This window comes from Phyllostomus discolor, chromosome 12 (assembly GCF_004126475.2).
Source record: "Phyllostomus discolor isolate MPI-MPIP mPhyDis1 chromosome 12, mPhyDis1.pri.v3, whole genome shotgun sequence".
NCBI lineage: Eukaryota > Metazoa > Chordata > Mammalia > Chiroptera > Phyllostomidae > Phyllostomus > Phyllostomus discolor.
This window is the reverse complement of record NC_040914.2, coordinates 74,243,117-74,258,601: the sequence shown is the minus strand read 5'-3', so window position 1 is coordinate 74,258,601 and position 15,485 is coordinate 74,243,117. Positions and strand designations below refer to the sequence as shown.

Sequence of the window (15,485 nt, the reverse complement as noted above, 5' to 3'; positions counted from 1 at the left end):
GTCACACCAGGCCGCAGGGCATCCACGCTGGGGCCACAATGGGGCAACCCGTTTGGCAGCACAGCTCGTGGCACCGAGCTAACCAGGCCGCCTCCAAGCACAGCCCTGCTCACAAAGGAGCACTGTCAGGGACTGCGGAGGCGCAGGGTGCAGGAGGAGGGTGGGGGTCAAAGGTGTCCAATGCAGACGACAGGTCCCCAGGGGAAGATCCCAACCAGGCCAGGAGATGGACGCTGAATGCCTCCAAGTTTCCACAGAGGGGCAGGCAAGGGCCAGCAGGTGGGGAAACAGGCTGGGAGGGCTGGGGGTTGAGGCCTGGCCCTCGCTCCAAATGGATACAACCTGAATCGGGGAAGACACAGCAGACAGCTGCAGCTGCCTGACCAAACCCCACGCCCCACTTCTTGCTCCCTCTCTGTGGAGCGGAGGTTGGGCCCAGGACTCTTGAGTGTCCAAACAGCTCCTGTCCTGTGCCTCACGTGAGAAACCACTCTGGGACAGAGGGAGGGGCAGAGAGCGCAAGAGCGCTGTCCACTCCAGTCCCTTCCACACGAGTGCAGCTTCGCCAAAGCTGCCTGTGGTGGGTGGGCACTCTCCACCTGCCTCCCAGCCCCTAAGGGAACTCAGCAGGTGCTTCTCGGCACGTACCTCGGCCTCGTCTTCCTTCACAGGTGGAAAGGGGTGACGCCTGCACCCATGTTCAGGCAGGCTGGGAGCCTCAGACCCCCAGAGGGCAGGTACCGCTGGGGAAGAGTCATGGGACTGGGACACTGTGTGGAAAATCAGCCAGAAGCCCAGTTTGCCTCCTGGCGCCCAGCTCACCTTCCCAGCAGGGCCCTGCCAGGTCGGTGCGGGCCAAGCCTGTGTTTCCAGTATTCGGGGGGGGGGGGGGGGGGGGGGGGGGGGGGGGGGCTGGACAGGACGGGAGCAGGTAGAGGCTATGCAGGCTTCCTTGTACCCACAGACCTGCTTTTATTTAGTCTTAGGTTGTGCTGTTTAAATGCAAATCAATGGAAAACATTTTTAAACGAATGAGTGGCAGTTGTCCCTTAGTCTGTCCCTAAGTCTCCAGCTTGCCCGAGTCCCCACCACTCCCTAACATCTCAAGGCTGGTCGGCTTGCTCAACTCGGGGGGCCATCTTTCCAGCTCTGAAACCCTTTGCGGGCTCCGGCAATGAGAAGAGTCTGGAGGAGCCTAATAAACATTCAGCAGCGAGGACCCTCAGCTCAGATGCTGTCGACATCTTAATTCAATCCAGTCAGCAGGAAGAGGCTGACCCCTCCACCCTCAGCCTGGGGGCGAGGGCCCGTCCTCATGCAGGAGGCCGCGATCCCGGCGCGTGCCAACGACAGGTGGGTCTCACCGGAATCAGAGCCAGTTCGCTCAAGCCAGGGTGAGCCTCAAATTATATGAAATGGTTTTTGCTTTTGCAAAAAGCTTCCTTCTCACAGTGGTCTGCACACCAGACGCTCTCACCAGGAAAAAAAAAAAAAAACCACACACCTACTGGATTAATTCCGCAGAGAGCTTTGTCACGGTCACAAGAGCCCACCCGTAAGCCCCATAAACATGCAAGGCGATGCGTAGCATCCGTGAACCCAGGTTTCCAAATCCTAGAGTGCGGAATTCTTTACATAACCGACCCTGAGTACTTTTTTAAAGATTTTATTTATGTATTTTCAGAGAGAGAGGAAAGGAGGAAGAAAAGAGGGAGGGAAACATCGATGTGCGAGAGCTACATCGATCGGCTGCCTCTCCCTCACCCCCCGCCACTGGGGACCTGGCCCGCAACCCAGGCATGTGCCGACTGGGAATCAAACCCGTGACCTTTTGGTGTGCAAACCGGCGCTCAATTCACTGAGCCACAGCAGCCAGGGAGCCAAACCCTGAGTATTAACGCCCTTCCCTAGCATGTTCTACCCAGGCTGAGGAGATATGGGGCATCAAAGCTAAAATCCAAAAACTCTTAAGTTCCCAGGATGTTTCCTCACCTGGGCTCATCCACCATCTTCAAAGCCCGTGTACCATGCCCGCATGTCAGTAAATGCCCCACTGGGGGAAAAACCCACAACTGCCCTCCAGCCAGAATGGAGCTCAGAACAGAGCCACCAGGGCAAAGCTTGCATAACAGTCACAAACAAGGAGTCTCGAACTCCCTAGTACCAGCCTTGCCACAGGCAGGCTGGCCACCTCCTTCTGGCCATGACCGTCTGTCACCAACTGCTGCGAGGCCGACTGCCTAAGTCGAAACAATTCTTGACTCGGCTCTAAAACAAACACACAAGCCTGCCCCGCAATGCTCTAACCGACAACTTGTGTGGTTCTAGTAACCCCGGCAGGATGGCTGGGTACAAAGCTGGCTCACGGGTGCCAGCACCCCCTCCAGGATGTGTAACCAAATCCCCAGACCACACCTTGGGAAGCTGCCCAGGCCGCCCCAAGGCCTGCCGTGGACGCATACAAGGCCTCGAGCACAGCGCTTGCTACAGCGGGGGCTCTCCCTCTCACAGGGCCAATGCATGTGCTTGGAGGCCAGGGTTTGGGAGCGAGGAGAGACACCATCAGCCAGAACGGGCTGTTAATAAAGAAAGGCCGGGGTTGGCTGTGGGCGGGCCGACAGCGTGTCCCCGCCACTCCTCCTGGAGCACCCAGCAACTTCTGCGAGGAGCCCAAGCCTCCGTGCCTGTTCCCCTTCCTGGAATCTACCCCATAGAGCAGTCCCCTGCACACGCCTGCCCACGGAAGCCCAGGAAGGCACTGCCACTCGGGCCCCAAACACTGCTGGTAACCGGGGTACGAAGCCCCCACGTCCACCGAGGGCCCAGCTACAGAAATGCCAGCACCCCGCTGACACCCCACCAGGCGGTCCAGCCAAGAGCAGGAGCGCAGTCCAACCAGGTCCAACTCGGGAACCAGCCACGCAGGTAAGACGTGCCACCCGCACGACAGACTCCAGGGCCCGGAGTCCCTACTAAGGAAGCCCTCCTTCATCGTACCAGGTCTGCTGAGATGCACATGTGGGCCAATTGTTTGCAACTGGCTGTTTAAAAAAAAAAAAAAAAAAAAAGAGGCCTGAAGGTCAACGCTTCAAAATACACCGTTCTCAGCCCACACCCTGGTTCCCGAAGAGCCCGTGGCAAACCTTGTAAGACATCATTGACACACTGCCTCGAGAGCCTAGAGACCGATTCAGAACCTCGGTTTTCTCGTCTGTTAAATGGGGACAACTGGCCTACTCCCACACACTGGAGAGGTGGCCAGGGGTGACCCCACAGCTCCACACCCTCTGGGCGCAAATCCCTCCCACACTCCCATGAACTAGCGGGCAACACTAGTTGGCTTCCCTGTATTCATTCGGCTGTGCATCTCCCACCAGGCCACAGCGGCGGCTGTCCTCTTGCGAACCCCCAGTCATGTAAGTGACAAAAAACCACCTTTCACACGCAAACAAGTTACAAACTGCACTCACAGAATACAGGGGATTCCACAGGACAAATCCACTCGCATCCCTTGGTTTCGTTCCCTCTTTACTACCAGTTCTCGGCTGGAGGACTTCAGGCAGGGAGAGGAACCTCATGGGGCTCCGTTTCTCCTACAGAATGCGGGTGGGGACGGCTCTGGCCTTGAAAGTCAGACCCCTGTCGAGCGGGAACCGAACAACGGAGTGCGAGGCCCCGCCTCCATTCCTGGTGTACACACAACAGCCCAGCCCCTCGAGGGCCAGAGAGGGACACACCCACCGGGTTGCTCTACTTGGGAGACAACTCGTTGACCCAGCTGGTCAGGGTTAACCCAGACCAACACCCGCTGTGGCACAGATGGCCGCCCCGTGGAACTGCGTCACGTAAAGGCACTCGCTCCTCTTGTTACCAAAGGGCCCAGCAGCACGCCCGGCGGCCCCCAGGGACCTCGGGAGGAGTGAACACTGGAGCGAGCACAAAGGGAGTCCCCGCCTGCCCGTCGCCTTCAGATCCACACACAGACTTCCTTCCCTTCGGGACGGCTTCATCTGCCCAACGTCGATGCTGCCCTGACCGAAGCTCACAGATCAATCTCTTGTATTGCTGCCGGCGGCCACAGACCTGCCATTTGAGCACAGGGAGGGCAGGGCAGGGGTGGGCTGTTGTGTGAGAAAGTGCTGCCTCCCTCCTCCCAGACCCAGGACGCAACTACCAGACAAGGCGTCTGAAAAGGCATGTATGCACAGACGGGGTCTGGGACCCTGCAGGGGGGAGGCCACAGGAGGGCACACGGGCCGCTGCAGCCGCACCAGGGACTTATTTGGCACCTTGGGCCTTTGGGGCTTGGTAAGAAAAGTGGCAGCAGCCCTCTTCACCCCAAACACTGCAAGGTACATGGTCAGGGGCACAGGCAGGGTCTTCTGGGTCTCTGAAATTAAAACCCCAAGATGCCAGAGAAGGACAGAGATGAGCTGTGCGCCCTCCATACCAGCAGAATGGAACCCGTGGATGCAGACGCCTCTACATCTCCATCTGTAGATGGGGCACAGCTGGGGGACTCTCACAGTGTGTGTGGGGGAGGGCTACGGCACCATTTGTCCTAGTGGGATGCCCCCACCCAGCTTTGGCAGCCTCAAAGCCACCACGGCGTGCACCTCCTCACACACATGTCAGATGTCAGGTTCTCCAGTTGGAGGAACCGGTTCCAGAATTAGAAGGTTTGGCCGGCACTCCAGACAGACACAGAGGCCACCCAGCCAAATATAACTCAGTACTTGAAGGCCCTTTGGAAGAAGGGCTTCAGCTCACCTGGGCCAGGTAGGGAGAATTACCGTCAGGATTCTATCTCAGGTTCATACAGAGCCCAGAGCCGTGCTGGTGACGGGGGCGTGGGCAGGCAGAGGCCTCCATGCCCATCGGGTCTCCCCTGCACTGCCCCTGACTAAGAGCACACCCGGTCCCAAGGAGACATTTGCTCTGGCTCACGGGATGGCCCCAACCAATTTAGGGCAAACGGCAGACCCAGGCTTCCCAGGGGACCCCAGTTCTCCTTAAGGAGCATTGCCCCCACCTTCCTCAGGGAGACAGGTACTGAGTACCCACTCCCCTGAGCAGAAGGCCCTTCCAGCTCAGCTTTTGACTGCATACTGCAGTCCCCTGGGCCCCACCCCCCACAGACTTGGGCTTCACTGGTCACAAGTGCAGCCTGGGCCTGGAGGTTCCCCAGGTGCTTCTGAAGCGCAGCCAAAAATAAAGACCCTGATTTTGCTGCCTCCTGCTCCCCTACACCCCTCAGAAGCCCCCAAGTCCCACTGGAACACCTTAGAACACGTTCAACCAGATCTCCCCCTTTTCACAGATGCTTACAAACTCCCTGCCCCCTTCCTTCCTCATCTCCAACACCCTGCAGCAGCTTCCCTGGAGAACCTGGGAATCTCCTCGAAGCATCAGGGAAGGTGGAGGTGGGACAAGGGCCCCTGGGAATTCCAGGCAGAGGAGCAGCCTGAGCAAACGCAGGGCCAGGAGTATGAAGGCCCTTGGTTTCATCCAGCAGGCGCGCGTGAAGAGGCTGGCGGCGGCAGGAGGAGCTGCAGAGCTGAGATTAAAGGCCCCCAGCACGGTTCTGGCAGGTGTGCGAAGGGCCGCTCCCGTGTTATCTGTCGGCACACCTCCCGGCAGCCAGTGCAGGCTGGGTTCCTAGGAGGCACTTGATAAATTCTCATTGACAAGAGCGCTCTGAAATGTCACCTCCTGCCCCTGGCCTTGGCTGGGGAGAAAGACCAGCGTGAGGAAGTGAAGCCCGCAGCTCCCCACATACTGTCGGCAAGCGGGGAGAAATTAAAGCCACAAGGGTGGTCTTTGCACAGTGGCCACACTGAAATGTCACCCAAAATGTGAATTCCTGCGGGTTTCAAACACAGCCCTCCTAGCACCAGGGGAGGGGGCAGGTAGCCTTATGCAGCCCTGTGGCTTGGAGACCGCTGGGTTGCCATAACAGAGGTAATTACCATGCTACTACCCAGCCCCAGGCTGGTGTGGACTTCGAGTAACCCAGGCTGGGAATTCCAAGCCTTTAGATGGGGCCAGGAAAAACCGGCCTTGCTAGCTGACTCCACAAGCCCCTGCGAGTTTCTGGGGCAAGGAGAGAGGCAGCAGCCAGGTCTTGCTCACCTGCGTTCTTCTGGCAAAGTAGGTGGGAGCTGCCAGCACCCACCCCTCAGGTAGGGGCTCAGGACCCAGAGGACCCTCCTCTTTCGGGGGGGGGGGGGGGAGGACACCAAGACTAAAGGAACTCGGAGGGCTGGGAAGGTCACCAGCTTGGAGACGTAGGGGACAGGCCCGCCACAGAGAGGTGCTGCAGACTCTGCTCCCGGTTGCTCTGGCCACACACGCTGAGCCCAGGGGCAGGCAGCTTGTGCTGGAAACCACAAGGCTCTGTTCGATCTGCAGCCCCTGAACTTCCCCCAGAGACAGGGAAGTTATTGGCAGCTAGAGGACTGCCCAAGGGGACAGTTTTGCAAAGCCCACTGGAGCTCCTAAAGGGGTCTGGTTCTTGCCGTGAGCTCTGGCGCTGGCCCGTCGGCCTGAGTTTGCTCACCTGTCAGAGGACTGGTCTAAGCCTCTGTCTGTGCATTAGAATCACCTGGGGAGCTTCGAGACTACTCCTGCCTGCCCCCCTCCCCCACTGGGGCCAGGAACAGAGGCTCTGGCTTAACTGGGAGATGTGGCCACTGGCCGTTTTAGGAAACCAAACTGGGGGGATCCATAAACCCTGTTCAACTCTGACAAGTGAGGACTCTAAAAACTGTCCCCTACAGGACAGGGTGTGTGCTGTGGAGAGTCGTCTGTTGCCTTGTTCAGAGCCTGGCCCCACATATATGACTTGCCTGGAAGCAAGACAGGCCTCCCAAGGCGGGGCTGGCCCCAGGACCCCCCCCTGGCTGCTCACCAGCCCCAACACTCGCAGAAAGAAAACCGCCTAGTGACTGGCTGGCTCTAGCTGCCCCCACTCCACTCCTCACTGCAGACTTCTGCTTCCAGACAAAGTGACAAAAGCCAACCGTGTACCGGTCACCAAAGCCCCCACACTCCGACTCTCCAGAGGTCAGGGCTTCACCAGAGGTCAGGGCTGGGCTGACACAGGCTCAGATACAGGCCTTTGTGAACTGTCAATGTAGCTTCTTAGGTAAAGCCAGCCTGCTGGGCACTTCCTAGTCCTCCTGGGCAGGGCGGCGACTCCCCTGTACAGACTGCAGCTGGGATGACACACGGCTGCCAGTTGGAGCCCGCACCCCGGGCCCCCTCACCTGTGGCGTGGCCCAGCTGAGTCAGGTGGCAGCCTGTGCCTCAGGTTCCGCCATCCCTGCGGGTGGAGGCGGCCTATAAACACAGGGTGAGCAATGCTTACGTGCCCCAAGCTTAAGTAACAGCCCGGGAGGTCCAGAGCCAGGCTGCTCACCTGCCCCCTCCCCGCCCCCCAACGCAGAAAATCCCAGGGGGAGGGCCCAGGCAGCCAACCAGGAGACACATTCCTGAGTGTCCCACCAAGATCTTCAGTTCCTCCATCCCAGCCTCCGAGAAATCGAGAAATCGGCTTAGACCAGGAGGTTCCCACTCGGAGTCAGCTCAGCCTTTTGTTCCAGCGCCTTTCACAAAAGGAGCCCTTTTTTTCATCTGATGCTCGCGCTTTTTGTTTCCAAACCCCAACCTGTGTGGGCCCCAGATAAGGCACTGCAGGGGTTAACAAGGGTTTAATGTATTTTAGACACACTTTGCAGACAAAGGCTAGTTTACAAACAAGAGCCAAATAGATTCAACACCGGCTGGTCTCCACCACCCAGCTGGGGGCCGGCAGGTGCTCCAGGCCAGGCACACAGCCCTTAAGGGCAGTGCTCCAGCGCAGGGCCCCCAGCCCCTCACGTGGAGGCGGCCAGAGCCCTCCACCCCCTTAAGTGTGGGGCAGAGGGCCTCCCTTCCCCCAATTCAGGGAAACCCTTTCCCCCCCCACGACCGGAGCCAGGCGCCTATGTGATCCCCTTATCCTCCACCCCGAGCTTCAGAGGGGTGGGGGAGGGGGCAGGAGCCGGGAGGAGGGGGGAGGGCGAGCCTAGGGCCCGTTCCGCCTCCACAGAGGGAATTTAATTAGCCTGCTAGAGAGGCAGGCGGGCGGCCGAGGAGGTGTCTCTGGTGCTGCAATATAATTGAATCGGCTCCACTCGGTCGGGCCACTCGCCGCCCATCAGCACAGCCGCCAGCCTGGGCGGGCTGGGGGCGGGGAGGCGCATCCAGGCGGAGCAGGAAGGGCTGGGAAGGGAAAAAGGGCAGCACGAGTGAGGGGCGGCGGATGCAACCACTCTACCACCTCCGAGGCCGGGGCAGCCATCTTCGGCAAGGGAAGGGGCCGGGAGTCGCTCCAGGGAGGCGGGGAGCAGGGAGGGGAGCAGCGGCAGTCCCGGGGCGCGCCCTTGGGAAGCAGGGCGTGGGGGTCGGGGACGAGGGTGGCTTCAGTTCCGCCCTCTCGGCGGTCTCCCTGCTTCCACGAGAGGGGGAGGGGAGCAAGACAAAAACCCAAACCGCGAGGCTCAAGCCCACAAGCCCCCCTCCCAGCCTAGCTGCCGCCAGCACCTGCCACGGGGGGCGCACAGCTGCCCCCCCGATTTCTTTCCCCGTCGCCGCCGCAAAGTTTTCACTCCGGCTCTAGAACGTCAACAGCTCACCCCGAGTACCCCCGGCTGCCTGCTCCCCACCCGCCCGCGCGCACTTACGCTCTGCTCGCCGAAAGTAGCTGCCAAGGCCGTGCCCTGCGGCAGCCCGTGTCCCCGCCAGGAGTCAGGCCACTCAGGCTACAACCAGCGGCGGGCGGGGGCCTCCGGTCGCCCGCCTGCCCGCTCAGCTCTTATCACCGCTCACACTCCAGGGGAAGTTGCCCGGGAGCCGTTGGCAGCCACCCCCGCGGAACCCGCGAACTTGGAGAGGAGTGGCGGGCGGGCATAGGGGTCCGGAGACCCCCACCCCTGTCCCGCGTGCTGCACTCACCTTTCATGCCAGGGTCCCGTAGCTCTGCCTCGGCTGACACATGCTGGAGCCAGCGTCGCCCAGTGTTTGTCTAAACTGCTTATCTCACCCCGGGCTGCTCAGCGCGGCGGAGGCTCCGGCCCGCTGGGGAGGTGGAGCTTCCGGGGCCCAGGCCAAGAAACACCTGCTGCTGTCGCGGCCGCCGAGGACACACCCAAGCGCAACGCCGCCCACTCCCGGGCCACTGGCTAGCTCCCTGCTCCCTGACCTCAGCCAGCAGGAGGTGTCAGGTTTCAGTCGCAAACACACGCGCGCGCACTGACGGGCGCCGAGTACACCCGCGCAGGCACATGCCCCTCCCCAGCCAGGCCGTCCAGGTGAGCCGAGGACACCAGCAGGTAGGGTAAATGCCACCCTCAGCCTCCTGGGAGCCCCTGGCTCGACTGCTCAGAGGTCCCAGGTACACTGGTGTCTAAAACCAGCCACCTGATTCCAGAAGAAGGGAGCAGTCGCTTCCCAACAAGCCCGCCACGCGAACAGAGCCCTTGCGCGTCTTGTGACCGCTTCCCTGGCGCCTAGCACAGTGTCTGGCACAGAGCAGGCCCGATGAGTGAAGGGATCAACTCACGTGTCCTGGAGGCCAACTTCTTGAAACTGGTATGAGTTGGGGGGACACAAGAAAGGCTACGTGCATTTATTCCCTCCCCCACAAATGTGTGAACTTATATATCCCCACCATGAAAAGGTTCAACGTTAAGAACGTGGGCCCCTACGCCTTTCTCCGAAAATTCTAGGAACTATCTATCCCCTTCCGTTTTAAGTAACTTTTGGGAAGGCCACAATGCGGGGGGCAAGCGTAGTTCTTTGAAGAATCCATGTCCCCGCGGCTGGAGAGTCCACGGAGGCGCCGCTCCACCAGAGACATCATTAAGTAGCTGGGGTTGTGGTCAGAGGCGAGGCCACCCGCCTCCACAAACTGGCACGACCCACTGGGCCTCGGCCCCAGCGCAGCACCTCCCCATTCCTGGCACCCCCCCCACCCTACCTCACCCAGGCACTTGACAGACTGGAATGACTCAGGGAGCGTCCTGAAATTCCTAAGCACCCACAGGAGTCACAGCAAATGACTGCGGGTCCCAGCCTCCCCAACCCCTCAGGCTCCGCCCCGCCCCCACCAGCAGCGGGCGCCCGCTGCAAGCAAGGATCCTCCCCCCCCCCCCCCCCCCCCCCCCGCGCCTCTCCTCTCCAGGAAGCGCTGGGTTAATTGTGCAGGCTTCGCCCAGCGCCCCCTGCTCATTCCGCCCCCAGTACATTCGGGCGCCCCGGGCTCAGACCCCGCGCGCATCCAAAGCTCAAAACTCTCCACATTGCTCCGATGCTCCGGGGTCTCTCCCTGTACATCTTCCTTTGAAAACTCTCTGATGTCTAGCTTTCATATTTTTGAGCGGGGAGGCAAGCAAATACACCCCCCGCCCCCCAAGCGGCCGCCCCAGCGCCGCGCTGCGGGTTTCAACTTTCCGCTCCCGGTGCCAGCCCGCGCTTCTGCCAGCCCCAAACCTGCCCCGGGACATGCCCGCGCCGCGCTTGGCAGGCGCATGCTGTCGTCCCCGCAGGCCCAAACTCCCCCGCCTCCCTCCCTCTCCCTCCCCGCGCCATCCCGGATTGCGACGGGAGGGAGCGCTGGGCGCCTGCCACCCCCCATCCATCTGTTCCCGATGACGCTGGCGGGCCTGGAGCACTCGGGGCCCAAGCCAGCGGGGAGCAGAACCCGCCTGTGTGTCCGCTGGGGGCGGGGGGCAGAGGGGCAAGGCCTTGACGGGCCCCCCCAACCCACCCACACCCCTGGTCCTTCGATCGAGCGCACGCTGGGGCACACGGGGTAGGGGCGCCTACGGGTCGGCCTCCCGCCTTGCACAAGGCTCCTGGCCGACCACAAACGAAAAGGGAAACGGACCGGCGAGGAGGGGCTGGGGGGCCGTTACTAGCTCCTACCTGCGGGCGCCGGCCGGCCCCGGTATCGCGCGGGAAGGGCGCTTCCCCTTCACCACCCGCCTCGCTCCTGTAGGTCTCAGCTGATACTTTACTTTCCCCACCACACGGTGTCTCCGCAGCGCGGTCTGGTAATTTATACCCAGCAATGGCCGGCAGATTCACCGGGCCCGGAGTGGGGGAGGGGTGCCTCCATCCCCTCAGGGAGTCAAGCGTGGGGCGGGGGTGGCGGGCGTTAGGCGAGAACTCAACCAGTGGCTTAGGACCTTAAAAACAAAATTAGAACCCTAGGGGTCTGTTCCAATCCTTTCCTACCAGGATTCGGCCTGCGGGGGGAGGGGTGTACCATGCAAATAAACAACTCGCACCTGGCAGGGTGGCTCCTCTATGCTTTGTCCCCAGGGCAGGACACCTAGGCCCAACCTCCCTCCTCACCTGGACTCAGTGCTCCCGCTTATTTCCCTTCATCGCTGGGGGGGCCTTGGTGGGAAGAGAGGTCAGTTCTCCCACCTGTTTGATACAAGAATTTGTAGGGTGGTTACTGCGGATCACCGTTTAGTTAATTTTTTTGAGTCGGCAGATTCCTCCCTCCCTTGCGAGATGGGTGCTCGGATCCCGTTTCACAGATGAGGAAGTTGGGGCCCAGAGTTGCTCAAGGTCAGGTGCGCTCGGTACCCTGGGAGCTCCGCCTGGAGCTGCTCACACCTGGAGTCTCCCCTTCCCAGCACGGCCGCCAGAGGCAGCCGGGGGTGCTGCAGGAAACCCTAGCGACCCGCTGGGGGGCAGTAGCGAGCTGGCTGCGTGCGCCTTGGCCAGAAAACGCTGGCGGCCACCAGGCCGGCTGGCAGAGGGGAGATGGATGACACTCACTGTCTGTGCGCCAGGCCCAAGGAAATTAGTAATCCGGAGCACGGCCTTCGAGTTTAAGGGTGGGAATTGCTCCCCTGCAGCCCGCGCGCTCCTCGCTAACGAGGTTTGTAGCTTGACTCCTCATTTCCCTCCACTGGGGGCTCAGGCTGGCTGCCCTCCATTTCCCTCCAGGCGTGTTCCTGCTCCTCTCTCTTCAGCAGCCCCCACCTTGCAGCCAGCCATGAGCCCTTTCTGGGAAAAGCACTCCCTCCTGGACCAACTCCCTCATTCCCATTTGCTTGGAAACCTGACAGAGAAACAAGGCTCTGGGAGAAAAGGCAAGGTGCCAGAGCCAGTCCTATCAGGATTGTGCGGGGACACCTCCAGGGTCCTGCTTCCTTTGTGCCAGAGGTGACAGGATGCTGGTGTGTGCTTGCCTGAACCCCCAGACCCCTGCCAACCTGCACCTGCAAAATCCAGCCTCACCTCAGTGAGCCCTGGGACCTAAGAGACCTGCAAGGCCACAAGGATGAGAGCGCCCTCAGGATAAGCCCCAGGGGCCCCTTACACCTGCCCCCACCCCCAGATGGGAACTGAGAAAGGGGTCTCTGACGTAGATGCCCAGAAGGGATCTGATCAGGGATACCGCTAACCAAGGTGGTAGGCATTTAGTTGCTCCACACACACCCAGCGTGGGCTGTGGTCGGCACTAGCCTTTCTAGATACAGAACTGAAAATGCCAGTCTGGCCTCAGCTGCTCAAAAAGACGAGGGCGGCAGACAGGGGAGGGAGGTGCTGACAGGCGGGAGGCACTTAGAGGCAGCAAAAAAGACAGGTGATTTGGCAACGTCACCCATCACCACCACCACCACCACCTGGGCACCTACCTAGCCAGGTGAGGTTCCTAAGAGACACTAGCTGTCACTGCCCCCCACCGAGCCCAGCACAGGTGTGAGCTCCAGGTCTATGATGGGCCCTTGGTTCCAGGGAACAATCCTGCTCTTTATCATTCTGCGTCCTTTTGGGATTAGCAGGACTCACGCACAGGGCGGGTCCTCCACCCTCACTAGTTCCTAGCATGTTAAGGACTGCATGTCACCTCTACCTCATGACTGCAGCCACCTCCTGCAGCACCTGGATCTGTAAATAAGCATCAGGGACCTGGACTTCATTGTGGGTGGGAAGGGAAGATCACTTCTGCCATTTACCAAACACCTAATAGGTGCCAAAGCTGTTCAACTCATGTCACCAGCTTTGATGACATGAGGTCCCAGAGGTCCTGCAGCATAGCAGGCAGGGCCTGCATTACCAAGCCCAGGGAGGAGACCTGAAAAAGTTAATTAACTTGCCTAGGGTACACAAGTTCCAGCCGAGCCCGACCCAGACCCTGGCTGTCCACTAGACCCGCCTGCAGCTCTCTAACTGCCCGCTGTAGATAGGCCTGGTATGGGTGATACCAGTCTCAACGAGTTTTCAGGCCTATGGCTCTTCATTCGGGAACATCCCTAGCAGCTGTCCCTGTGTCCAAAACTCCTACTGCCCTCACTCAGAGCCTGGCACCCCTACATTTGCACAGCCTCTCTTCGTGAATGATCTACCTACCCCAAAGCTACCAGTACGCCCGGGGGGGCCATATCCATTGAGGGTACCATGGGAGCCCCAAGGACTAAGTGGCAGGGGGCGTGCCCAGCACCCCCACCGTCCAGCCCCTCCTGTCAACCCTGCTCTGCGGCCAAACCCCCACCACTTGTACTCCTGGGTCCTCTTTCTCTTTGCTGCCGCTACCACTGGCCCAGAAATCCTTTCCATTTTTCAAAGCAAGGCTTAAATCTTATCTCTTCCAAGAGAAGGCTTTTCCCATCCCCGCCTCTGGAACTCATCTCTCCAGTCGCTGCGTCCCACTCTTAGATAGTGATCACACAGTGCAATGGGTCCCACGGGTCTTAGATAATAGTGCGTGTGTGTGCTTGCTCGTGAAATAGACTCCCAAGTCACCCTACTGAGCTACTGTCTGGGCTGAAGGGCCAGGAAAGGACATCTTTAACAAGGGGTGTGTGTGTGTGTGTGTCCAGGCCTTGCTGTGATGGTGGGAGCTCCAGGTTCCACCCACACCCGTGAAACAGTGGGTGCCCAGAAGGGAAAGGGGCTCTAGTCTCATAGCTGTCGCACAGCCCCAGCCACCAAGCAGACCCGCCGTGTGGAAAAACGGAGGGAAAGACTCGGCCACTCTCCAGCTGCCAGGCACCCCCAGGGGAGCAGGCAGGGTTCAGGCCCGGCAGCCCCAAGGACGAGGGCACAGGCGATCGCCTCCTAACCCCGGGCTGCCCCAACACTTCCTGCCCTTTCAGCACCGCTCCCAAGCTCCACCCAGAACACAGCTGCACTCCTTTACAATCAGTTAACAGCTGTTTTGCATAGATTTTCAATTCTAATTGCCTTGCTTTGTGAGCACCGCCGAGCCCGGGTGAATGGGGAAGCCGCAGCGCGGCTAGAAAGCAGGCGGGGAGGGGGGAGACACTCGAGACGCACTAAAAGGAAGCCAGTGTGCGCCGGGCAGGCTGCTTTTATTTATTTTTTAAATGAGAAAAGAAAGCCCAGGCCACTAACTGCCCCCGAGCCAGCTCCAGCCTCTGCTGCTGGAGCCCAGAGTCGGAAAGGTGCCCCAACCTTGGGACGGAAGCCCCCCTTCCCCCTTTCGCCGGGCTCCCCAACCTGCCTGAGACGTGGTACCCTGCGGGGGGCTGTTTCCAGTGCTGGAACCCCCGAGGGGGCCTTTACTCGCCTCCCCCTCCAGGCCCCACCCCTCTCTGGCCCCCTCCCTCCCAGCCCCCCAGGCTCCCCAGTACCCAGATATGGGAAGCTAATTGGACAATAAAGTTGAGCAGCAAGGAAACGTGCTCTCTGGAGACAGCTGGCATCTATAAAAGAGAAATATTTGCATTTAAAACCTTTAAACTTTAAAAGTAGGGCCAAGCCAAGGCAAGGGGAGGTTGGATGGAAGGGGTGCTCAGTCCCTCAAGGGGGGGGGCAGCGACTCCTTGGGGGGGCACCCCACACAAGCTGCAGGGGGTCCACAGAGGCCCTGAGGATGGCAGTTCTGGACCCTTTGGCCACCAGTGTCCCTGGCCCAGGCCTCTGCCACCATCTGCAGGATCCCAGTCGGCCAACACTAGGCTGGTGGCTTTGCCATGGGTGGTGCCCTAACCCCTTACCTCCCCAACCAGTTGGGACCTCAGGCATTCTGGTGGATCCCCAAGATCTTCCCGAATGAAGCCTGAGGGCCAGGGTCCCCCACCCCCGGGTGGGCCTGGCTGAGCTGCTGCCCATCCACTGCCCTGCTACCTGGGCAGAGCCCCAGGCTTCTCTCCACAAACTGCCTCTCTCCCCGGCTATTGGCTGTGGGAGGGAAGTGGCCCTTTGTTGCAGCTGGCAGCAAGGCAACAGCTCGCAAGGAGCCAGCCTCTGCTGGCCCAGCGCCTCCCCTGACACCCTGCCCTGTGAGGAAATGGGGCTCAGAGAGGTCTGCCCGCTTTCCAGGGCCTCCCAGGACACCTCCTCCTCCACGCTGCGGCCGGGTTTTCATTTCCTCGCATGCCTAGTTCCCATTTTTCATATCTGCGAGAAGCCTGGCCAAATATCCTGACTGTCAACATTTGTGATGTAAAGTCAGC

At 60.2% G+C, this 15,485-nt stretch overlaps 1 protein-coding gene across 9 annotated transcripts in view; it reads right to left on the bottom strand.

Annotated features, from left to right (window-relative positions):
* GSE1 (Gse1 coiled-coil protein) overlaps nucleotides 1–15,485 on the bottom strand; it is a 410,683-nt gene that overhangs the window by 45,352 nt on the left and 349,846 nt on the right. The window contains exon 1 of one of the 9 annotated variants that reach the window (XM_036012303.1): nucleotides 10,969–11,049. The exons of 6 other annotated variants lie outside the window; for them this stretch is intronic. Coding sequence is in view for 2 of the 3 variants with exons in the window: in XM_036012305.1 (XP_035868198.1) it covers nucleotides 8,998–9,004 (7 nt within the window). In the remaining variant the exon portion in view is untranslated. Of the gene's footprint in view, nucleotides 1–8,997; nucleotides 9,783–10,968; nucleotides 11,050–15,485 lie in introns of those variants that run through there. 2 more of the 9 variants (XM_036012305.1, XM_036012301.1) reach the window with 2 other exon arrangements.